General features: G+C 37.0%; 1 protein-coding gene across 1 annotated transcript in view; it reads left to right on the top strand.

The window, feature by feature from the left end:
• Positions 1 to 24,825, top strand: part of STK33 (serine/threonine kinase 33) — a 185,697-nt gene that overhangs the window by 96,745 nt on the left and 64,127 nt on the right. Inside the window, 5 exon segments of the mRNA XM_047693847.1 lie at positions 10,117 to 10,507; positions 11,621 to 11,734; positions 15,765 to 15,878; positions 18,098 to 18,202; positions 22,511 to 22,649. Coding sequence (XP_047549803.1) covers positions 10,283 to 10,507; positions 11,621 to 11,734; positions 15,765 to 15,878; positions 18,098 to 18,202; positions 22,511 to 22,649 — 697 coding nt within the window. The 5' untranslated portion in view covers positions 10,117 to 10,282.

Raw genomic sequence — 24,825 nt, 5'->3', positions numbered from 1 at the left:
GAATATTTATAGCAGCAATGTCTACAATAGCCAAACTATGGAAAGAACCTAGATGTCCATCAACAGACGAATGGATAAAGAAGATGTGGTATATATACACAATGGAATACTAGCTACACTTTAAATACACCTTCACATTATGAACCCTTCTTTTAGTTTCTTATAAAAAGTACTATAAAGTCAGTATTCTTAATGCATGCATAAAATAATGCCTTACACATCTTACCTGGGACTTTTCTACACCTGCGGAGAGAAAACACAATTTTTCCTGCACAGAAAAGCTGTTATTTGCAGATCTACTCGACTGCTCTGAGTCATTGATGGTTACAGGCTTTTTATTTAACTTGAAATGCAAAGCATTTTCTTCTAAAGCCTGAATTTAAATCATTTTGCAAAGTGTATATAGGTACATTCTGAGTTTTCTTTGTCTTGCTACCTATACTTGAAAAAACAAGGTCTGACATTTGTAAGAGAGTTGTGTATGTGTGTGTGTGTGTGTGTGTGTGTTTTAGTGGCCTTGGTTGCATTCTTTTTTCCCTCCACCTGTCTGGAGGGTACTTTTTATATACCTTTTCCAGTGTTTGCCATTGTGAGTTTTGATCACAGCAGGAAAATTTTTTCACACAAGATTGATAAGAGGTCATACTTATTGGGATGACTTGCCCATTTTTTCTATCTAAATACTTAAAATATGCTGTACACATTACCTGGGGTAAATATATGTATAGCATTTAGGATTTTTGTATCTATTCACAAGTAAGATTGGGTTGTAAGATATTTTCCTTTTTTGAGAACACTGCCCTAGTCAGGTTTTGGTTATTCTTGCTGAGTGAAATGAACTGGATGGCTTTTTATTACTCCAAAATAGTTTATATGAGAATCATCTGGTCCCTAAAAGTAGGAAGGGACTTTGATACAGAACTTCTTGAATGAAATGATATGTGCTATGATTAAAAATGAAGGGAGGTAAGAGGACAGAGTGAATGGGCCTGTAGTTTCTGATGAGGTGGTTAGAAAGGTTTGCTCAAATGAGCAGAAAGCACCTTGAAGAGAGGGAGCATCTATGTAGATGTCTGTGGGAAAGGCATCTTGGACAAAGGAAACAAACGGCTAAAGCCATAGGAATGGAATAGGGCTGACATATTTGAGGAGCAGTGAGAATGCTAGCATATCTAGAGCAAGGAAGATGATATAAAATATGAAATCTGAGTGGTAGTGAGGAGTCTGTGTATTTGGGGCCCTACAGGCAAAAGTCAACTAAAGTACAGTTCTTTGTTCCGTTCATCTTAAATTTTATTCTTTAATCATATTTTTCTGTTTTTGATTTGACTGCTCATATATATTTTTATCTCTTTTCTATTTTTTAATAAAGGATTAAGAATATAATTTTTTTAAAAATACGGCTTTGCTTGCACTCTATAAGGTTCATGGTCATAAGTCACATGGTCATCTCTAAACTACATAAAAGGTGGGGAAATGGAGGATTTTTGATGAGTACATTATAGTCCTGGTCAAAATCAGGATCCTCTTAGTAAAGAATTATGGGAAGAATAAATATTGGATAAAATACTAGCAATATTTTTCATAAAATCCTATGTGCCTGGAGATTTTCTTGTAGATTCTAAGCTATGCAAATTGTTACCAAACATTGTGAGATGGAAGATACCCAACTTATTTGATAAAACAATCCAGAACCTTATATCCAAAGTTAACAAAGATGGCTGAAAGGATAATTATAGACTAGTTTAATGTATGAATACAACTGAAAGCTCAAAATATAAATGTACCTGTTTTTTAACGTTCGAAGACTCATCCATTGTGATTACATAGGGTTCATACTGTAAGTGTAAGAATGCCTTAATATCAGGAAACCTTCTTAAACAATGCAACATATCAAAAGATCCAATAAGGGAAAAATATGAAAGTTGCAATAGGTAAGAATTGACAAGAGGTAGACCTCACTTCTGATTAGAAAACTAGTCTTTTTTTTTTTAAGATTTTATTTATTTATTTGAAAGAGAGAGAGATCACAAGTAAGCAGAGAGGCAGGCAAAGAGAGGGGAGGAAACAGGCTCCCCACAGAGCAGGTAGCCCAACATGGAGCTCGATCCCAGGATCCTGAGATCATGGCCTGAGCCGAAGGCAGAGGCTTAACCCACTGAGCCACCCAGGTTCCCCTAGAAAACTAGTCTTATTAGACAACTAAAACTAGAATGACATTTCTCAAAGGATATAAAGATATCTAACTTCTTCTTCTGGTCAAGTTTATTCCTGTTCAAAGAGCAAAGGTATATTCCATATATCTCTAGCCTTATTAATCTGGGACTACAAAATATACTTTCATGTAATATACGAAATGGTATGGTAAAAACCATCATAATGTACTCCCAGTTACTTCTGGAAGTTTCTCAAGGTATTCTCTTATATGTACTGCAGAACACATTTCTCTCTCCTTCCTCAGCTCATATCTCTCCAACTTGCCACTAGATAGCTGCCAATAACTCTACTTAGGCAGAATGTTGGGCATACCTGTTTCTACGCTCATGGAAAAATAGCACCCAAGAGTTCCCTTTTTTGCTATTTGAGTATAAAATTGAATACACTTCTAATATCACCTTTGAACTTTCACAAATAAGTAGTTTTATAAAATCAAATTATCTACTCCTTTGTGAAAGGCATTAATATGAATTTGCTGTAATAATAAGCTGAGTGAAGCTTAAAATTTGAAACCCTAGTAATAAATGTTTTATACCAGTATTTTTAAGCCCATTATTTATTTATTTTTTATTTTTTGCCACAACCCACAACCCACATTAGGAAGGAAGGGGTAGGAGGAGGAAGCAAGATGGCTGAGGAATAAGAAACTGAAATAGCATTAGGTCCCAGGAGTTCAGCTAGATAGGTATCAAACCATTCTGAACACCTACAAACTCAACAGGAGACAGAAGAGAAGAGCAGCAATTCTAGGAAGAGAAAATCAACATTTTTGGGAAGAATGTTCTTTTATTTTTCATCTTTACAGTCATATTTCATCCCTTCATCATGTTTACCCTTATTTTTGTATATATATGTTTTTCTTTCTTTAAAATTTTGGGAGGTAGTTTCTTCTAAGAGACCAGAATACACCCAAAATCAAGTGGGTGGCTCTGTTCTATTCACCAGCTTAATATACATATATAAATATTATTTAATGATATTTATTAATTTATTAATATTATTTATTATTTAATATTATATTATATATTTAAAATTTCCCCTCCTTTCTTCTCCCCCCAGTTTGGGGGTCTCTTCTGATTTGGTTAGCATATATTTTTCTGGGGTCTTTGTCACCCTTTTAGTATTTTACTCTTTCATTCATATATTCTTATCTGGATAAAATGACAAGGTGGAAACACTCACCACACACACAAAAAAGAACAAGAGGCAGTACCGATGGCTAGGAACCTAATCAATATGGACATTGGTAATATGTCCGAACTAGAGTTCAGAAGGACGATTATCAAGGTGCTAACTGGTCTTGAAAAAGACATGGAAGATACTAGAGAATCCCTTTCTAGAGAAATAAAATACCTTTCTGGAGAAATAGAAGAACTAAAATCTAACCAAATTGAAATTAAGAAAGCTATTAATGAGGTACAATAAAAAATGGAGCCTCATTACTGCTAGGATAAATGAGGCAGAAGAAAGAATTAGTGATATAGAAGACCAAATGACAGATAATAAAGAAGCTGAGCAAAAGAGAGACGACAGCTACTGGACCACGAGGGGAGAATTCAAGAGATAAGTGATACCATGAGACGAAACAAATATTAGAATAATTAGGATCCCAGGAGAAGAAGAAAGAGAGAGAGGGGAAGAAGGTATATTGGAGCAAATTATAATAGAGAATTTCCCTAATATGGCAAGGGGAACAAACACCAACATCCAGGAGACACAGAAAACCCTCTCAAAATCAATAAAATTAGGTCCACACCCCATCTTCTAATAGTAAAACTTACAAGTCTTAGTGACAAAGAGAAAATCCTGAGAACAGCTTGGAACAAGAGGTCTGTAACATACAATGGTAGACATATTAGATTGACAGCAGACTTATCCACAGAGACCTGGCAGGCCAGAAAGGACAGGCATGTTATATTCAGAGCACTAAATAATAAAGATATGCAGCCAAGAATACTATACCCAGCTAGCATTGAAATGGAAGAAGAGATAAAACCTTCTAGGACAAACAATGAATTCTGGAACACTGAAAAGAAATTTTAAAAATAAATTAAAAGGTTTTTTTTAAAAAGATTGAAATAAAAAAAAAGAAAGAAAAAGCAAGCTTCCAGGCAAACAAAAATTAAAGGAATTGGTAAACACCAAACCAGCCCTACAGGAAATATTGAAAGGGGTCCCCTAAGCAAAGAGAGAGCCTAAAAGAAATAGACCAGAAAGGAACAGAGACAATATACAGTAACACTCGCCTTACAGGCAATACAATGGCACTAAATTCATATCTTTCAATATTTACCCTGAATATAAATGGACTAAATGCCCCAATCAAAAGACACAGCATATCAGAATGGATTTAAAAAACAAGACCCAGGGTGCCTGGATGGCTCAGTGGGTTAAGCCTCTGCCTTCGGCTCAGGTCATGATCTCAGGGTCCTGGGATCAAGCCCCGCATCGGGCTTTCTGCTCTGCAGGGAGCCTGCTTCCTCCTCTCTCTCTGCCTGCCTCTCTGCCTACTTGTGATCTCTCTCTCTGTCAAATAAATAAATAAAATCTTTAAAAAACAAAAACAATCAAACAAAAAAAACAAGACCCATCAATATAGTGTCCACAAGAAACTCATTTTAGATCCAAAGGCACCTCCAGATTTAAGGTGAGGGAGTGGAAAACAATTTACCATGCTAATGGACATCAAAAGAAAGTTGGGGGTGGCAATCCTTCTATCAGATAAATTAGACTTTAAGCCAAAGACTATAATAAGAGATGAGGAGGGACACTATAGCATACTTAAAGGGTCTGTCCAACAAGATCTAACAATTTAAAAAATCTATACCCCTAACATGAGAGTAGCCAATTATATAAACAAATTAATAACAAAATCAAAGAAACACATTGGCAATAATACAAAAATAGTAGGGGACTTTAACACCCCCCCCCTCACTGAAATGGACAGATCATCTAAGCAAAAGATCAACAAAAAAATAAAGGCCTTAAATGACACACTGGATCAGATGGACATCACAGATATATTCAGAACATTTCATCCCAAAGCAACAGAATATACATTCTTCTCTAATGCGCATGGAACATTCTCCAGAACAGATCACACCCTGGGCCACAAATGAGGTGTCAGCCAGTACCAAAAGATTGAGATCATTCCTTGCATATTTTCAGACCACAGTGCTCTGAAGCTAGAACTCAATCACAAGAGGAAAGTTGGAAAGAACTTAAATACATGGAGGCTAAAGAGCATCCTACTAAAGAGTGAATGGGTCAACCAGGAAATTAAAGAAAATTGAAAAAATTCATGGAAACAAATGAAAATGAAAACCCAACTGTTCAAATTCTTTGGGACACAGCAAAGGAGGTCCTGAGAGGAAACTATATAGTGATACAAGCCTTTCTCAAGAAACAAAAAAGGGGGGCGCCTGGGTGGCTCAGTGGGTTAAATCCTCTGCCTTCAGCTCAGGTCATGATCCCAGGGTCCTGGGATCGAGCCCCACATCCGGCTCTCCGCTTGGTGGGGAGTCTGCTTCCCCCCTCTCTCTCTGCCTGCCTCTCTGCCTACTTGTGATCTCTCTCTCTCTGTCAAATAAATAATAAAATCTTAAAGAAAAAAAAAAAAGAAACAAAAAAGGTCTCAAGTACACAAGCTAACCTTACACATAAAGGAGCTGGAGAAAGAACAGCAAAGAAAGCCTAAACCCAGCAAGAGAAGATAAATCATAAAGATCAGAGCAGAAATCAATGAAATAGAAATGAAAAGAATGATAGAACAAATCAACAAAACTAGGAGCTGGTTCTTTGAAAGAATTAATAAGATTGATAAACCCCTGGCCAGACTTATCAAAAAGAAAAGAGAAAGGACCCAAATAAATAAAATCATGAACGAAAGAGATCACAGCTAACACCAAAGAAATACAATTATAAGAACATTTTGTGAGCAACTATACACCAGCAAATTTGACAATCTGGAAGAAATGGATGCATTCCTAGAGATATATAAATTACCACAACTGAACCAGGAAGAAATAAAAAACCTGAACAGACCCATAACCAATAAGGAGATTGAAGCAGTCATCAAACATCTCCCAACAAACAAGAGCCCAGGGCCAGACGGCTTCCCAGGGGAATTCTACCAAACATTTAAAGAAGAATTAATACCTATTCTCCTGAAACTGTTCCAAAAAATAGAAATGGAAGGAAAACTTCCAAACTCATTTTATGAGGCCAGCATCACCTTGATCCCAAAACCAGACAAAAAGCAGAATTACAGACCAATAACCTAGATGAACATGGATGCGAAAATTCTCACCAAAATACTAGCCAATAGGATCCAACAGTACATTAAAAGGATTATTCACCATGACAAAGTGTGATTTATTCCTGGGCTGCAAGGATGGTTCAACATCTGCAAATCAATCAATGTGCTACAATACTATTAATAAAAGAAAGAACAAGAACCATATGATACTCTCAATAGATGCTGAAAAAGCATTTGACAAAGTACAGCATCCTTTCTTGATCAAAACTCTTCAAAGTGTAGGGATAGAGGGCCCATACCTCAATACCATCAAAGCCATTTATGAAAAAAACCTCCTTTTCTCATTCCATTTTCAATGGGGAAAAACTGAGAGCTTTCCCCCTTAAGGTCAGGAATATGAGAGGGATGTCCACTATTACCACTGCTATTCAACATAGTACTAGAAGTCCCAGCCGCAGCAATTAGACAACAGAAAGAAATAAAAGGCATTCAAATCAGCAAAGAAGAAGTCAAACTATCACTCTTTGCAGATGATATGATACTTTATGTGGAAAACCTTAGACTCTACTCCAAAACTATTAGAGCTCATACAGGAATTCAGTAAAGTGTCAGGATATAAAATCAATGCTCAGAAATCAGTTGCATTTCTATACACAAACAGCAAGACAGAAGAAAGAGAAATTAAGGAGTCAATCCCATTTACAAATGCACCCAAAACCATAAGATACCTAGGAATAAATCTAACCAAAGAGGCAAATAATCTATACTCAGTAAATTGTAAAGTACTCATGAAAGAAACTGAGGAAGACACAAAGAAATGGAAAAACATTCCATGTTCATGGATTGGAAGAACAAATATTGTGAAAATGTCTATGCTACCTAAAGCAATCTACACATTTAATGCAATTCCTATCAAAATCCCATCCATTTTTTTCAAAGAAATGGAAAAAATAATCCTAAAATTTATATGGAACCAGAAAAGACCCTGAATAGCCAGAGAATGTTGAAAAAGAATGCCAAAGTTGGTGGCATCACAATTCCAAACTTCAAGCTCTATTACAAAGCTGTCATCATCAAGACAGTATGGTACTGACACAAAAACAGACACATAGATCAATGGAACAGAATAGAGAGCCCAGAAATAGACCCTCAGCTCTATGGTCAACTAATCTTCAACAAAGCAGGAAAGAACGTCCAATGAAAAAAAGAGTTTCTTCAACAAATGGTGTTGGGAAAATTGGACAGCCACATGCAGAAAAATGAAACTGGACTATTTCCTTACACTACACATGAAAATAGACTCAAAATGGATGAAGGACCTCAATGTGAGAAAGGAATCCATCAAAATCCTTGAGGAGAATGCAGGCAGCAACCTCTTCGACCTCAGCTGCAGCAACTTCTTCCTAGAAACATTGCCAAAGGCAAAGGAAGCAAGGGCAAAAATGAACTATTGGGACTTCATCAAGATCAAAAGCTTTTGCACAGCGAAGGAAATAGTTAACAAAACCAAAAGACAACTGACAGAATGGGAGAAGATATTTGCAAATGACATATCAGATAAAGAGCTAGTATCCAAAATCTATAAAGAACTTATGAAACTCAACACCCAAAGAACAAATAATCCAATCAAGAAATGGGCAGAGGACATGAACAGATATTTCTGCAAAGAAGACATCCAGATGGCCAACAGACACATGAAGAAGTGCTCCACATCACTCCGCATCAGGGAAATACAAATCAAAACCACAGTGTGATAACACCTTGCACCTGTCAGAATGGCTAAAATTAACAAGTCAGGAAACAACAGATGTTGGAGAGTATACGGAGAAAGGGGAACCCTCCTACACTGTTGGTGGGAATGCAAGCTGGTGCAGCCACTGGAAAACAGCATGGAGGTTCCTCAAAAAATTGAAAATAGAACTACCCTATGACCCAGCAATTGCACTGCTGGGTATTTACCTTAAAGATACAAATCTCCCTGATATGAGGAAGTGGAGATGCAACATGGGGGGTTAAGGGGTGTAGGAGAAGAATAAATGAAACAAGATGGGATTGGGAGGGAGACAAACCATAAGTGACTCTTAATCTCACAAAACAAACTGAGGGTTGCTGGGGGGAGGGGGGTTGGGGAGGGGGGTGGGGTTATGGACATTGGGGAGGGTATGTGCTATGGTGAGTGCTGTGAAGTGTGTAAACCTGGCGACTCACAGACCTGTACCCCTGGGGATAAAAATACGTTATATGTTCATTAAAAAAAAAAAAAGATACAAATGTAGTAATCCAGAGGGGCACGTACACCCGAATGTTTATAGCAGCAAAGTCCACAATAGCTAAACTATGGAAAGCACCTAGATTTCCACCAACAGATGAATGGATAAAGAAGAGGTGGTATATATGTATATGTATATATATATGTATGTGTATATATACACATATATGGACATTGGGGAGGGTATGTGATATGGTGAGTATGATATGTGTAAGCCTGAAGATTCACAGACCTGTACCCCTGGGGCAAATAATACATTATATGTTAATAAAAATAATTTTTTAAAATTTTTTATTTCTTTTCAACGTAACAGTATTCATTGTTTTTGCACCACACCCAGTGCTCCATGCAATCCGTGTCCTCCCTAATACCCACCACCTGGTTCCCCCAAACTCCCACCCCCCCCACCTCTTCAAACCCTTCAGATTGTTTTTCAGAGTCCGTAGTCTCTCATTGTTCACCTCCCCTTCCAATTTCCCCAACTGCCTTCTCCTAACTCCCCATGTCCTCCATGCTATTTGTTATGCTCCACAAATAAGTGAAACCATATGATAATTGACTCTCTCTGCTTGACTTATTTCACTCATAATCTCTTCCAGTCCCGTCCATGTTGCTACAAAAGTTGGGTATTCTTCCTTTCTGATGGAGGCATAATACTCCATAGTGTATATGGACCACATCTTCCTTAATAATTTAAAAAAAAGAAGGAAGGGGTAGTGGATGGATAAAACAGTTGAAGGGGTTAAAACAAACTTCGTTACAAATCACAGGAATGTAAAAAATACAGCACAGGAAATATAGTCAATAATATTGTAATAAATGGTGACAGATGACCTAGACTTACCATGGTGATAATTTTTTAATGAATATAAATGTTGAATCATTACATTGTATATCTAAAGGTAATATAGTACTGTATGTTAATTATATTTCAATAAACAATACCTTATACTGTGACTGAGTACATACAGGTACACAAACATTCTCCACCTATATATCTTTATAATTAGAAGTTTTGTTGAAATTACCATGGATCTATACAAAATACTCATACTATCTTCTTAGAACTCAAAAAAAATTAAATTGATGTCAGCCCACCAAACTGATTTCCGACCATGCTTTTCAGCAATTTTATGGTTCTGGACAAAAATGATTCTTTCGATTGTTAAGTAAATAAAATGTCTGAAGTTAAAGAATTAAGTTTTGAAAGATGACCATCCATTGGTTTTTAGAAATATGTCCTAATTTTGCTGAAAATGTTAACTTTTCATCTCTAGGCAGGATGCTTTTCATCCTAGTTTTTCTCTGATTTATAGAAGTGTGACAGAATAAGAAAGAAATTTCTAAATTATGATTTCTTTTCTTTCTACAGCTCTCATGTGTGAATGTAGGTGTAGTGCATCATTATCCTGAGGACCTCACCAACTGGAAGTTACAGTTTTCACTATCAGCTTACCTTATCCCATTTGGTCTGATTCTTTTCCTCAAAGAGTGGAAACTTCTTTCTTTCAAGTTGCCTTTGTTGCAGAGTTAAGCAAATGGCCAATAGTGGCTTTGATAAAAAATCCACAAAATGCTCCAACTGTTTATCTACTTCTAAGAAAGATTCATTTTTGGTATGTCCCTGTAAATCAAGGCTTTCTCCGATTTCGGTGGTGGAAATGTCCCAAGCATCAAGCATTAGCAGCTCAGAGTTTATGGTTTCCCCGGAGAGGAAAAAAGAAAACCAAGCCAGCATAGATAGTTCCTCTGGGAAAGATATGGTAAATATTGAAGATTCTCTATCCCAACATAAGTTGGCCTCTCATTTCCTAATCCCATCCTCAGATTCATCTGTATCCCTTGGGCCCTTGTCCACTAATTCATTGCCTTCTTAACTATTAAAGGAACATTCTTTCTTACGTAAGAGGTGAGCAAAATTGGTTAATAATTTCTTTTATGATATTTCCATATACTACCAAATTAGTTATTTGCCAGAATCATGAATAATTTGGAATGTTATTCCAGCTTCTTTATTTTTTAATGGTTTTTGCAGAAATGAATTGGTTTTCAAGTTGGATTAATCTGTATTTTGGGACATTTTCTTCAACTGATGCAGAATGGGATTTATGGTTGTAGCTAAATATGGGGTGATTATTATTTAAGACAATTCCTGGTTATTTGGATGGGATATCCAATATACTTTGCAAAACCATTTTGCATTAATTACAATCTATGACTACCTGGTTGGACTGGTTTGGGTATCTTCCACCTTTATAGAGAAGAGGCAAGGGTGGAAGATTGTAGTTGATACAGTACAACTTTGGAGACAGAGAGCAGTAAGTTTAAGAAAAGTTGGGTTCCCAGTCCTCAGAGTTGCACATTTTTCAAAATTTCACCTTAAATTGTTATTTTTAATTTGTATTATGGTATAGTTATTGCCATATAGGCATCTCTGAGTGTCTTGTTACTATATTGTTTTCATTCAAAGGATATTTTGTGAATGTTTGGTCAATAATTTTTTATATATAATCTACTTGGGATGATTGTTATGTTTTGAAACAAGGGTAATTGAGAAAGCTCTGAAGTTGCCTTCTCTTGTGATTTTAAAGAGTCATTAGGTAAGTTCTGTTAGATTTGTGATCCAGGTTATCATGTAGACTTGCCTAGATTCAGGGGATTAGATTGAATGTCTGGCTTCTTGTGGTCCCTTTTAGCATAATGAGCCAATGAATCATATAGGCTTAGAATTTGGAAAAGATGACAAATGCAATGGCACACATTAAAGATTTGTCAGATTATTGAAATTAGGATTTTTATTTTGTCAAGATATGAGCACATTGTATTTGTACTACACTTGTATTATATCTTAATTTTTTTATTTCTTTTGGGGCAAGCCCTCAAAAACCTCAAATGTGGAGAGAAAACCATCTCAACAACAGTGGAGTCGGGGCAACATTACAGAAGGAAAGGTTCCTCACATAAGGATGGAAAATGGAGCTGCTATTCAGGTACAAAGAAAGCAAAGTGGGGGCGCCTGGGTGGCTCAGTGGGTTAAGCCGCTGCCTTCAACTCAGGTCATGATCTCAGGGTCCTGGGATCGAGCCCCGCATCGGGCTCTCTGCTCAGCAGGGAGCCTGCTTCCTCCTCTCTCTCTGCCTGCCTCTCTGCCTGCTTGTGATCTCTGTCTGTCAAATAAATAAATAAATAAAATCTTAAAAAAAAAAAAAGAAAGCAAAGTGAAACTGCTAGGAACGTCTAAGTCAATGGTTAATGGCAAAAAATGATTTAAAAATTAGTCTCTAAGGAAAAGAAGAGAAGAGAAAATTTACAAGTTTCAAGTATGTCAAAGTTTTTACAAAAGAACATGCAGACTATTTGTTTTTATAGAGGACCAAATAGACTTTAATTAAAGCAGAGGGCATTTTTATTAGCAAAATGAGAACATTTGGTCTTTAGGTCTTGCCTATTGCTGAGAGCGATTTTGGAGTCTTTGGGTAGACCTCTTCAAGACAGATGACTTGAGATGGTTTGGCTATTCATTTCTTTGATGACTGGTAGTGAGGCCAGAATTTCCCTTATGGACCCCTACATTTTTTTCTAGTCTGTGATTGGATGGGTACCAATATGACTGTCCCAAGAACTCTAATTATTATGGATTGAATGTTATTATCCTTTTAGAAATTAAAATGTGTTTCTTTAACATCAGATTAAAAGAACCACAATAAGAATAACTACAAGAAGAAAATTGCATTAATGTTAAATAACTTTAAAATTTTGTTTCAAGAGATATTTGACAATTTACTTGAAGGGATCAGAGAAATTTCCTGAGTAATTCTGACTTGAGAAGTTTGATTTTCCACTTAAAAGGCCTGGATTTTTTTAGTCCACAAACTTACTGAGTTTTAAATTTAGCCATAAGAGCTTTTGTAAAAACAAAATGCACTCATTGTAAAATGGTAGGAAAATATAGATAGAAAAGTGAAAAAAATAAAAATCATGAGCCAAACAGAACCAATTTTAACATTTATTACCTTTATTTTTCCTATGCTTGTATAAGTGTTATTCTATTTTGTCTTTTCAGTTTTTTTCCTGTTTTAAATTATGAAATATTTTAAATATATACATATTTTAAAGAAATAAACTTAACTGGTATAATTGAAGTTTTCCTCCTCCCATGAAATGGACAGGCTCCATTTTTTAACACTCCAGAAGAGTATAAAAGAGGAAGTTATAGTCACCCCAAATTCTACTACCCAGAGATAACTATTCTCAATATTTAGATGAGCATCTTTCCAAATACCAGTGTCAGTACCCTTAGACTCACACATTTTCATATTGGGACCATATCATACATGTTTTCACACTCTATACTATATCATGGACTTCTATATCAAAAAAATAGATCTACATTACCATTTTTATGGCATCCCCTTAAGATTATTACAAATAAGAAGTCATTTCCTCCTTATTTTCACCATGATGTAATGATGTCAGAGCAGTTGAAGAAAAAGAAAAACTAGTTATGAAGAAGAAAAACTAGTTATAAAACTAGTTGGGCAGTTGGGCTATTTCTGTATCTATTCCTCATTTTAAAAATCCTATTTAAATGGTATTAAATGCCTGTGTCCAAGTTGTGGTCCTATGCATTTAAGAGGAAATGGGAGTTTAGTTTTTAAAGGTCAAAAAAGTTGGGGAAATGATTATAGAGTTTAGATCTTTTTGTTCTGTGGAAAACAAAATGGATAAATGGTCATTTAAGTTGGGATTTTACTCAGTTTTCATAATATGTAGTTGGGAGTTGAATATAAATATGATTAAAAAAAGTGTTTTATTTTAGTCATCTTGGTTTTCTGACTTTGATTCTCACTAGTAAGTAGCAGTAGGAAGAAGGAGCCAAAGTAATTATAAATCATTGAAAGTAGTGCTTTGGGGACCATCCCTTGGTCAGGATGTACTCTGTGTGAGACTAGGAATCGCCATTCACAACACTCAAGATAATAAATCTAAAGCTCTTCCTCCAGGGTTCAACTCCACATCACCAGTCCATCCCTTCTTTTACAGGTGTATATAGGTAGAGGGTTCCTGACTGGTTGGCATGCTGACTGGATGTATTGATTAATTAATTCATTTACCAATTCACTCATTCATTCCAAATTTGCACTACTGTTCCTTTGGAATGCCTTCCTTGTTTTGCTTGGATTATAAGAAAAAAGTTCTCAATTATTTGCCTTTGTTCCCTCACATGCCAATCTCACAAACTGCCTCTTTTGTAATGTTTTCCCCTACTCTCCCAGCATTTTAGCTCTGGTCTCTGGCCCCAATGTTGTTTTTTTTTTTAATTTAAGACTTTATGACTTAAGTGATAACCTTGTCTTTTGAGCAGATTACAAATTCTGAGAAAACAGGAAGTGTATTTTATCCCTTTTTTATACAAAATATGTATCACAAGAAACTAAGGCAAGTCTAATATGTTGAAGCTGAACATTTTCCCTCCTTTCCTTTCCTTTCTTCTTTCCTTCCACCCTTCCTTCCTTCCTTCCTTCCTTCCACTTTCCCCCCTATGTGCTAAGCATGAATATTTTACCTACAAAATTTCAGGGTAAGCTTTTTAAAGGAATCAAAAGAAACAGCTTCTTAAGAAGCTTCTAGACCATCTTGGGAGAAAAACATGAACTGAAGTGTTTGTAAGAGAGTAATAGAAGTGCTTGAGGACCAGTGTGTATATGCTGTGAGGTTAGCCAAAATAATGGAACAGCCACCACAGTGCAGTCAGACAGGGAACCCCTTCATGAAGCAGGTGAGTAATTTGTTGGGCATTTTCTTGTGAAAGTAAGACAGGAATGTAAGCAGCAGAAGATATGAAGACGAGCAGCTTATGTATCTATTGTGTGGTAAAGGTGAAAGTGGTTGCAGAGAAAGAGCTGCATCTCCAGTAGAGACTTTGGCTGCTGACCCAGCAGAGGCTTCACCTAGTGGCATGCCTTCAGCTCTTCTGTCCTGTACTAATCCCCAGGCATGATGTGTCCAGACTCTGCTCTTATTAATGCCCTGATACTGATTTGGATCAAGGAGACTGACTACCCGCCCCCTACCCACCGCCCAACCAAAAACTCACAAGAAATGGAAGTATAAATGAATTACTTGTTTGTTATTTTACAATGTGAACCAGGATGCTGGTGTTGGCAAAAACAGTGCATTCTCCTCCTCCTCCTCCTCCTCCTCCTCCTTCTTTTTAAATAATATTAACTTTTATTGAGTGCTCAATATGTCCAACACTATGCTTTTTTTTAAAAGCTGAAATGTAGTTGAATACAATGTTATATTAGTTTCAGATGGACAATTTAGTGATTCGAAATTCTGTTCATTTCACTGTGCTCACCATGATAAGTGTAGTTACCATCAGAAGTTAAAAAATAAGCGGAAGGATTCTTGGTCTGGATAATGTTACTATGGATCGTTTTTATTTTCTTCACAGGGCTGACTTGCATTAAAATTTCTGTCAGATATTGCTCTTTCTAAAACAAAAAGAATAAAACAACAAAAGCAATTTTTGATCGAAATAATGAAGATGAAGTGTTACATGGTAAACAGAAAAGCAGTATTCAATGGTTAATATGTGTTGATTTTATAGTATAGCTCTCTGAATTTAGGGATAATTTCTTTGTTGAATGTATTTGATACACATAAACACACAAATATGTATGCATTAATATTCCATTCCTCCTTTTTCTTATGAAGACATTTCTTTAATATTGTAGTTTGTAAGAGATTCATTTTTATACTTTTGAGGTTTTCCATATTTCTCCATTAGGATTTTTATCATTTTCCTCCAAAGGACATTTAATGAAATTTGTCAAAACTTATTTTTGGTTAATTAAGATATGTTTATTAATATTGCAAAGATGTGGTATCACGTATTTGATTTTACCCTGGAGCAGAAACCCTCTTCCCTTGGGTAGATATCTGTCACTATTATGTGTTCATTTTTAATACATGATGAATGGCAGAGAGACAAAGGAGCTCTTATTTTTTATCCAGGAATTCTATACCTTTGGAAAAATATTGGGACAAGGGAGCTTTGGAATGGTCATTGAAGCCACAGACAAGGAAACAGACACTAAGTGGGCAATTAAAAAAGTGAACAAAGAAAAGGTAAGACTTACTAGCAGCACAGCACTGAGGGCTCAGTGCTGGGGCTGGGGGAGGGGGAGGCAGGAGGTCTCCACACTGACACAGCTGAGCCTGAGGGGAGCGCTGTGGCTGTTGCCCTGGGGAACTGTGGCCATTTCCCTTGGCTCAGGAAGGGACCCATTCTTGAACCCCAGTAGACAAGCGCTATCTGGGAAAAACAAATGAAGGACTAACTAACATAACCAATATAACCAAATAAGGGCAAAGTGTTCCGAAGTGGGCTGAAAGTAAGGGCCAATTCTCTGTCTGTGTAGTTGTAGGACTGTGAGATGGCCTAGCCAGAACTAAGTCTCGCCACTGTCTCCTGATGTATGTGGTTCTGAACCACTTTTCTCCTATCCTTTCCTCTCCTTTGATTCCCTGTTTCCTCATGTGATTATTTATCTCACCTGCTCTTCCAGTGTGAACCAATTTTTCAGCAACTATGAAACATACTGTTTAGTTGTAGCCACTGTATTCTTCCCTGGATCTCTCCTGGAGTGGACAATGACTGGCTTTCACTTTAAGGGAGATTCTAGCTTCTTAGACTTTACATCTTGATCATTTCATTAACTTAAAAAAAAAAATCTGTGCCTAGAAAAAACAAAACACAAAATATGGTGTTTTTTTCTTGGACTTGTGATGATAAATATTATATTTACAAAATGAAATAGTAAATCTTATCTATTCTTTAAAACAAACTCTAGTAAATTCCATACCATTTCTTCCTAAAGTTTAATAAGGTAACATCTCAAGGGAGAACTAGAGCCTTACTAGTTAGCATCTAGAATCGTGGGGCTGTTATTTCCTTTGCCCCTTTGGTGTCAGGTAGGTTTAGGGGCCAGGTTTTAGGTTTATGCAGCCAGGCACCTGCTTGCAACTTTAGGAATTCATCACCTTGCACACAAACATTGATGATGAGCATTTACAAACACTAGGATAGTTAAACAGATTTATACAGTCAGTATATGAATTGGACAATATATGACTGCATTATATGCAGGCCAAGCCATTTGGAGAGGGAGGTATGAACAGAATGGAGACTGATGTTAGGAGAAATTGTGGTAATTTTCCACATCTAGTCTAGATAAGAATTCACACCTCACGGTTACTTTTTCTGCTGACCTTCTAGGACAACCTTAAAATGTGACTTGCATCCTCCTTGGGTGGGACATAGTGGACAGGTAGCTTCCTACTCACTCCTGAGATAGTAATGGTAGAAGGGTAGAGAGAGGTCTTTGGAAAAGGAGAGTTTGCCCTGTGATCCATCCCTTTCCAGTCCTTTAGGAACTAGTCTGTATTCTCCAAACTTGCTGGGGAGGGGAGAGGACGGTTAAGACCTCTGTTATCCCTTTCAGGCATATTTTTCTGCGGATGAGGGCAATGCTTTTTTTCAGATAAGGATGTTAATTTAGATATCAATAACAGTGATGATTGGGGTGGGGGTAGTGGTGCTGAGAATAGAAAAAGCCCTTCCAGAATTTCTTAGATGACTCTGTAGAAAATCAGTTGCACCTTGATTTGTGCTCCTTGGGCTGTGCCTGCCTTCACCTTTTGCCATCAGGTATGGTTAAGGAGTACATGAAAGGAGATAAAGCCAGAGTTAGACTGATCTGCTCGCCAATGCTCTTTCCCTCTCTTTCAGGTGATTTTGAAGCTGAGGGTATCGGGAAGTGGTATATTGCAGGGCCACGTGTAGCATCTCACTGCCAATTATTTCTTTTATATATAAATATATAGACTTTATATACAAGTACATATAAAAGCAATCAAAACAAAATAATAACAAAGCAGAAGAAAAACATTTTGTTTTTATCTTCTCCAAATGATGTCCCTGGAAAGTAGGTTTTGGTTTTATTATGCTAACATCAAAGGATGAACATGATTTTGAAGGAAATACCGAAAGGCATATTCAAAATTGGAATAATTCTGTCAGGGGGACAGAGACCATGTTGTAGTTAATTTATAGAAACAGTCCAAGAAACAGATGTGGCTTGAGGCCAAATTATATATAACTTAAAATTGGACAAAGGAAAGAAGGACCATAATTTAATCTTATCATGGAAATAAGTTATATGTTATCTTTTGAAAAAGGAACTTCTCCAGAAAATGTTGGAAAAAATGTAAAAATAACTAACTGTTATATGAGGTATGTAGTAGTGACATTCATATGTGAAATCTATGCGTCCTCGTTATGAAAGGCTGGAAGCTCTGCTGTGAAGTTACTCGAACGGGAGGTGAACATCCTAAAAAGTGTGAAACACGAACACATCATACATCTGGAACAAGTGTTTGAGACGCCTAAGGTGAGGCTTGATCAGGGGCTGCGTTTCAAAGTTGTTACTATCACAAATGAACATTGTTCCCTTCTGAAGTATCCCCTGTAGGGCACGGATACTCATGTCCTTGGCATGTGTCTGTCACTGGAGATTGATGGGGGCATTCTAGAGGGCTTTTATTATTGATTATATAATTAGGTGTCTGATGATTAGATTGATGTCTTTAGTGATGTTTCTGGGTGGCTTGTTGCAAACAAATGCTTAGAATTGAAACAACTTCGTGCACAACCAGATAGTGATTAGAGCTTCCTTAGAGATGGCTTTCCTTTCGCTTTGGTCTTTGGTTTCTCCATTAAAGTCTTCTGGAATCTCGTCATCATTTTGCAAGGTTAGCTTTCTAATAAAGTTGGTGTGGCTATATCTGGCACTGTGCAGAAGACATATTGTCATATGTGATTTACCAATGTGTTTAGTTGTTCTTTTTTCCTAGATGTTCTTCTTCTTCTCTTTAAAGGCCTGTAATTTTCATTTTCAGTTGTTGTGAAGCCTGGGTCATATGCCATTCTGCCTCCAGATAGTTTAAGGCCCATGGGTTTGGGTGTTTCTCTGCTTGGAGGCAGAGGATATGTGGTTAGGCATGTGGACTGGCATCAGATTGCCTGTGCTTTCAAATCCTGGCTCTACCTTTTATTAGCCATGAGACTATGATGTTACTTAACCTCTCTGTACTTCAGTTTTCTCATCTGACAAATGGGTTTAATATTAGTATCAACCTCATTTAGTTGTTGAAGGATTAAATGGGGAAAATGGATATAAAGCATCTGTCTCCTTAATTGTTAGCGATTGTTCTTTGTTTCCTTTGTTGGTCTCTAAGGCAGAAATAGTCAGTTTGGGTTATGTATTATGCTTGATTCACTAGGAGTGTTGAATAACTATGAAAGACCAGTTTATCCTTTACGGGAGCAATATGCAACAATGGTGCCAAAAGCCTACTCAGTTCAGTCTTAGAGTTGTTATTTTTTAATCCCCTAAACTTCTTAGAATAGTGTTGCTCTTTATCATCAGTTTTAAGCAATTTAGCAGTTTTAAGCTATAGTTTTCCTCATGTTTCTTGTGCTTAGGGTTCATGGAGCCTCTTGGATCTGTGAGTTTATGGTTTTTCTCAAATTTAGGAAATCTTTGGCCGTTATTTGTTCTAATATTTTTCCTGCCTTCCCCCACTGTGGGGACTCCAAGTACCCATGTTAGATTGTCCACAGCTTACTGATGTTCTGTTCACTTTTATCAATATTTTTTTCTCTTTGTTTCGTTTAACAGAGTTTTCATCACAACATCTTCAGATTCAGTCATCGCTTTTCCTGTAACATTGTGTGTGCTGTTTTTCTTTTCCAATGGAAATTTGATTCTTTTGTATATCTTCCGTGTTTTTACTTAACATGCTCAGTATTTACTCTTCCTTCTTAAGTATAGTTGTAATAACTCTTAATGTTCTTTCCTACTAATTTATCATGTGTGTCATTTCTAGGTCAATTTCGATTGACTGATTTTTTTTTTCCATTTTGGGTTATATTTTCCTTCTTTTTTACATGCCTGTTAGGTTTTGATTGGACACTAGGTATTTTTATATTCTTATAACTACTCTTGAGCTTTGTTGTAGGATTTAGTTATTTGGAAACAGTCTGATACTTCTGAAGCTTGCTTTAAGCTTTGTTAGATGGTACCAGAGAAGCCTTTGATCTGGGGCTATTTTTTCCTTACTAAAGAAATAAGACCCTTTGAGAGTACTCTACCTGATGTCCTGTGAATTATGAGATTTTCCACTCTGGCTGCTCTGAATACAAGCTCTTTCTGGCCATGTATATGCTCCAATGATTGTTCTCTCTGTTCCTCTTGCATGGTTCCTTACCCGGCTTTGGTAGTTCCCTCATACACATGAACTGAGCAGTACTCTGTTTAAGACTTGTGGGGCAGCCTCTGCAAATCTCTGGAGCTTTCTCTATGTACAGCTTTCTCCTCTTTGGTACCCTGTCCTGTGAACTTAAGTTGTCTTGGCCTTTCTGGACTCCCAGGTCTCTTTCGCAATTCACAGAGACTGCTGGGTTCTCTTTGTATTCCTTTTCACTGCCCCATAGCCTAGAAACTCTCTCCAGACAGTAAGCTGGGATGATCATGGCACTTGCTTTGTATGTGTCCCTTCTTTCAGGAATCATCGCCCTTTGCTGCCTGAGGTCTAATATATGAAAATTGTTGTTTTATAGATTTTGTCCATTTCTTAAGTTGTTTTAGGAGGAAGGGTCAATCTAGTCTCTGTTACTCCGTCTTGGCACAAGTGGGAGCCCAAACCTAGTGTAGTTTGAAGGAAAAGGACATCATCATCTGTGACTGGTTTGTTGGTTTGTTTCTTTTTTAATGCATTGCTGGCCCTTGATTCACCAGATCGGATCTGCCTCCTCCCAACCCCAACTCACAAAAATGCCTAGACCTTCTACTGAAGCTATCTGAAAGATGAATGGAAATTGTTACTTGATTGGGTAGGCCATGGCATTAGTACTGTGATCTAGTCAGAATTTGTTTTGGTTTCTTGTGAGTCTAAATGTTCTCCAGATCTACAAAATTATTTCTAGTTATTATAAGGACTTCCAAAAAACTTTTATTGATATAACTTTTATCAACTTATGCATATTTAAAATTGACATCAATTTATATTGTAAGCACTGCTGAAGTCACTTTTCTTTCCAAATAGTTCGCTTACTATTTTATGTATCTATGATTCCTACAGTGCTCTCAGTGGAAAAAAATATGGCATAGTTCAAAACTCATTTATGTGTTAGACTTTGCACAACTCTTTGGTTTTGAAATTCCAAAGCATCCTGAGGTTTAGGGTATCAGAGTTTTGACTACTGGAAGACAGGGTGTTAATCTTTTGTTCCTGTTTGCATGCATGCTGATTGAACACAGAAGTTGCATTAGTAGTGGCTATAGAATAGAATCAGACCCCAAAATCTTAAAAAACATTTACAAAAATTTAGCAGAAGAGGATGGAATGGAGACATGGAGGGTAGTCTATGAAAGGTAAGAAATAAATATGAAAGAGGCTTATATTTTAGTTGACTATGAATCTTTTTGACTTAAGAAATGACTTGACTTTTGGAAAACCTAGAGTGATCTTAATATACATCAACAGGAACAGCAAATATGGAAGAGATATTTCATCCATGGGTTTTCCCCACATAAACCTAATTAGTTACCAAGTCCCACTGTTTCTTCCTCTTAAGTATTTTTCATGTGTTTTTTTTCTTTCCCTTCTTGTGTCCGTTCTGTATGTCATACCTACGCTCCATAAACAGGTCAGCCTACTATAGTGTGCAAGTTGAATCTGGTCTGCCGCCTATATTTTTATGGCCCACAAGAAAAAGTAATATTTGATGACATATGAAATGTATATGAAACTAAAGTTTCAGAGTATGTAAATAAAGTTTTGTTGTCTTGTTTATGGCTGCTATTATGCTGTAACAACAGAGCTGAGTAGTTGCAAAAGAGATTGTATGACCTGTGAAGGCAAAAATATTTACTCTCTGGATCTGGCCTTTGGAGAAAAAGTTCACTGAGCCTTGCTGCACGTTACTGTTGGAGTGTCCATTTAGAAATGCAAAGCTGATCATTGCACACACCTTTCCCCCCACTCCAGACACCAGCTTAAAAGACTTCAGTAGCTCCTTATTGCATATGGGGGAAAAAATCCAAACTTCTCTGCCTCACATCTGAGAGTCTTTACAACCTGGCGCCAACCTGTCTTTTCGGGCCTCACCCCTCACCACTCCACTCTTCTCTGCCCCACCAAACTCCTAATGCTGTTAACACGGAGATATTCATGATTCTTTCAACAGCCAGTGCTGTGTCAATCTTTGGAATCTTTGCAAATAGCATGCATTAAACCTTTTCTTACCAACATCCTTTACCCATAAATCTCTATTCAGTTATCCAGACTGCCTTTGATATCACCTCCTCAGGGAGCATTCTTTAAGCAGAGGCTTCTTTCCTCTGGAATCGCATGCCGTTTTGGGTATTCCTCTTCTGTTAGTACTCACCATGCGGTATTGTATTTATAACTCTTCTGTGAGCTCCGTGAGGTTAAGAACTATGCCTTATGCCTCCTTGTTCCTCTAGTATCCTGCGTGTCATGTACATGACAGTAAATAATTTTGAATGAATAGATTGATGATTTAGGTTGTGATCATATTTCTATGATATGTGTGCAATATATAATATATTTTTAAAAATCCTCAACTATAAAAATTGCTCTCTCTCTCTCTTTTTATAAATCTATAATGTCAGAAAATGTACCTGGTGATGGAGCTTTGTGAGGATGGAGAACTCAAAGAAATTCTGGATAGGAAAGGGCATTTCTCCGAGAATGAGACAAGGTGGATCATTCAAAGTCTCGCATCAGCTATAGCCTATCTTCACAATAAAGGTAAGAAGAGGGTCTTCCAAGCTCACTGACCCCATGAATGCAGCTGGTGCTTTTGTTTAAGGGTGATTGTATTCAGGGTTCAGAGTCACAGAGATGATCCCTACTGAAATAGGAGATTTCATTTGAAAATTTTTCTGAATTTTTTTCTTTAATTAAACATAAAAAGTATATTTTAATTAGAAACATGGCAGGTATAACAATTACGTTTTACACAGACAAGGATGAATATTTCTACTCAACAGTTTGGAAAGCAGATAATCTTGTCAAATCAGAAGTAGACAAGTCAATAATAAAAATGAAATTTCAAAATACTTATATTGTTTGGAGCTGTTGAATTACTATGTCATATTCCTGAGATTAATATTAGAATGTATGTTAACTGACTGGAATTTAAATAAAAGGTAAAAAAACCTATATATTCTAGCCAGCTATATATTCTAGGCATGTATATAATATATATACATAAATATATATATTAATTAAATAAAAATTTTAAAAAATTTTATAGAGTTAATTTTTAGAGCAGTTTTAGATTTGCAACAAAACTGAGCAGTCATTGCAGAGATATCCCATATACCCTTGCCCATACATGCACAGCCTCCACCTGTTATCAACATTCCCACCAGAATGGTTCATGTTTTACCAGCCACGAGCCCACACTGACACTTGGTTATCACCCAAAGTCCATAGTTCACGTTAGGGTTCATGTTGGTGGTGTAAGTTCTGTGGGTTTTGACAAATGGAGAGTGACATGTATCTACTGTTATGGTATCATACAGAATAGTTTCACTACCTTAAAAGCCACATCTAGAAATTAGTCTAATTCTTTCCTGTTTTTTGGTGTTATTGCTGCTGCTTTTCCTCAGGCTCCTTTCTTTCTTCAAGGTTAGTTTGTCTTATGTGTGACTTTAACACCTTCTCATTTTACACATGAGGAAAAAGTTTGTTCCAGAGCAGTGAAGTGACACAGGGAGGGGCGGCAGGCTAGTGCTAGAACCCAGCAGCCATTCCATGGACATTTCCTTAGGCCCTCCTGCATGTGGTGGGTCCTGGAATTAGAATGATACAAAGATAAGGCCCCCAGCCCTCAAGGAATTCAGGCTGGTGGGAGCTGGAGTATAGAAAACAAACTGTAATTCACTGTAATAATTTCTCTAATGGAGAGCCACATAAAGCACAAGGAACATTAGGATCGTCAGTGCCTCATTTGATTTGGAAAGTCAGGGAAGAATTCACAGAGGAAAACAAAATTTGAGCTGAGGAATACAAGCTCAGACAAGAAGGGAGGGCCTTCTAGGCAGAGGCGACAATTTTTGCAGGGACAGGAAACCCACAGCTTCCTATGATGCTAATGTCAATTCTCCCACATTAAGCTATAAATTCAGTATAATGACAACCAAAATCTCTGCAAGATTTTTTCATGGAACTTGATAGAAATATTCTGAAGTGGGCAAGAATAGCAAAGAAAATAATGAAAAAGAAGAACAATGGAGGCAGACGGGAGACTTGCTGTGCTGTATTTATGTAAGAAGAGGTCAGCAGCACACATTGCACAAACCCATCCCGGGAGCTGTGTGAGGGAACTGAAAATGGTTGGGGAGGGTGGCCAGTCCACCGATCTTCAGCTGTGTTTCTCCAGCAGCCATATATGTAACTTTTTACATAGAGGTAAAAGATGGCTCTGGATATGAACTGAATTAGTTACTTGCAACAGAAGTGCTTGGTGCGTGATTATTTGCATGCACGTAAAAATCCTACCTGATGTCTGACATGTTTAACTGGAGATTTTGGGTCTCAGGGTTTCTGTTTGTTTTTCATTTTAACATATAAAAATTAGGAAAGTATGAGTTCATGTTATAGAAAAATATATTGAAATAAGTGTAGTATAGTATGTATACATGTAGCCAAATTGCAGTATGTTAAATGTTTAGATTGACAATAGAATCTGCATGGAAGTAAATAAGTAATCCTCTACTTGAAGACCTAAGGATATGGGAAACCTTACTGGGTTTGTAACTAACTACTTTTGTCTCTCTCTGCCTGGGAATGCCTGAGCACGGGCAGGATCCTCCTCTCCCTTCACCAGGCCACTGGTCACAAAGAGAAGCCTTCAAGGCAGTAGGGGGTTGGGGAGAGAGGAGGGAGTCAAAGAAAATGTCTCCTTGAGGATAAACTT

This window comes from Lutra lutra, chromosome 10 (assembly GCF_902655055.1).
Source record: "Lutra lutra chromosome 10, mLutLut1.2, whole genome shotgun sequence".
NCBI lineage: Eukaryota > Metazoa > Chordata > Mammalia > Carnivora > Mustelidae > Lutra > Lutra lutra.
Note: the sequence above shows the minus strand (reverse complement) of the source record. Positions and strands in the feature narration are given on the sequence as shown.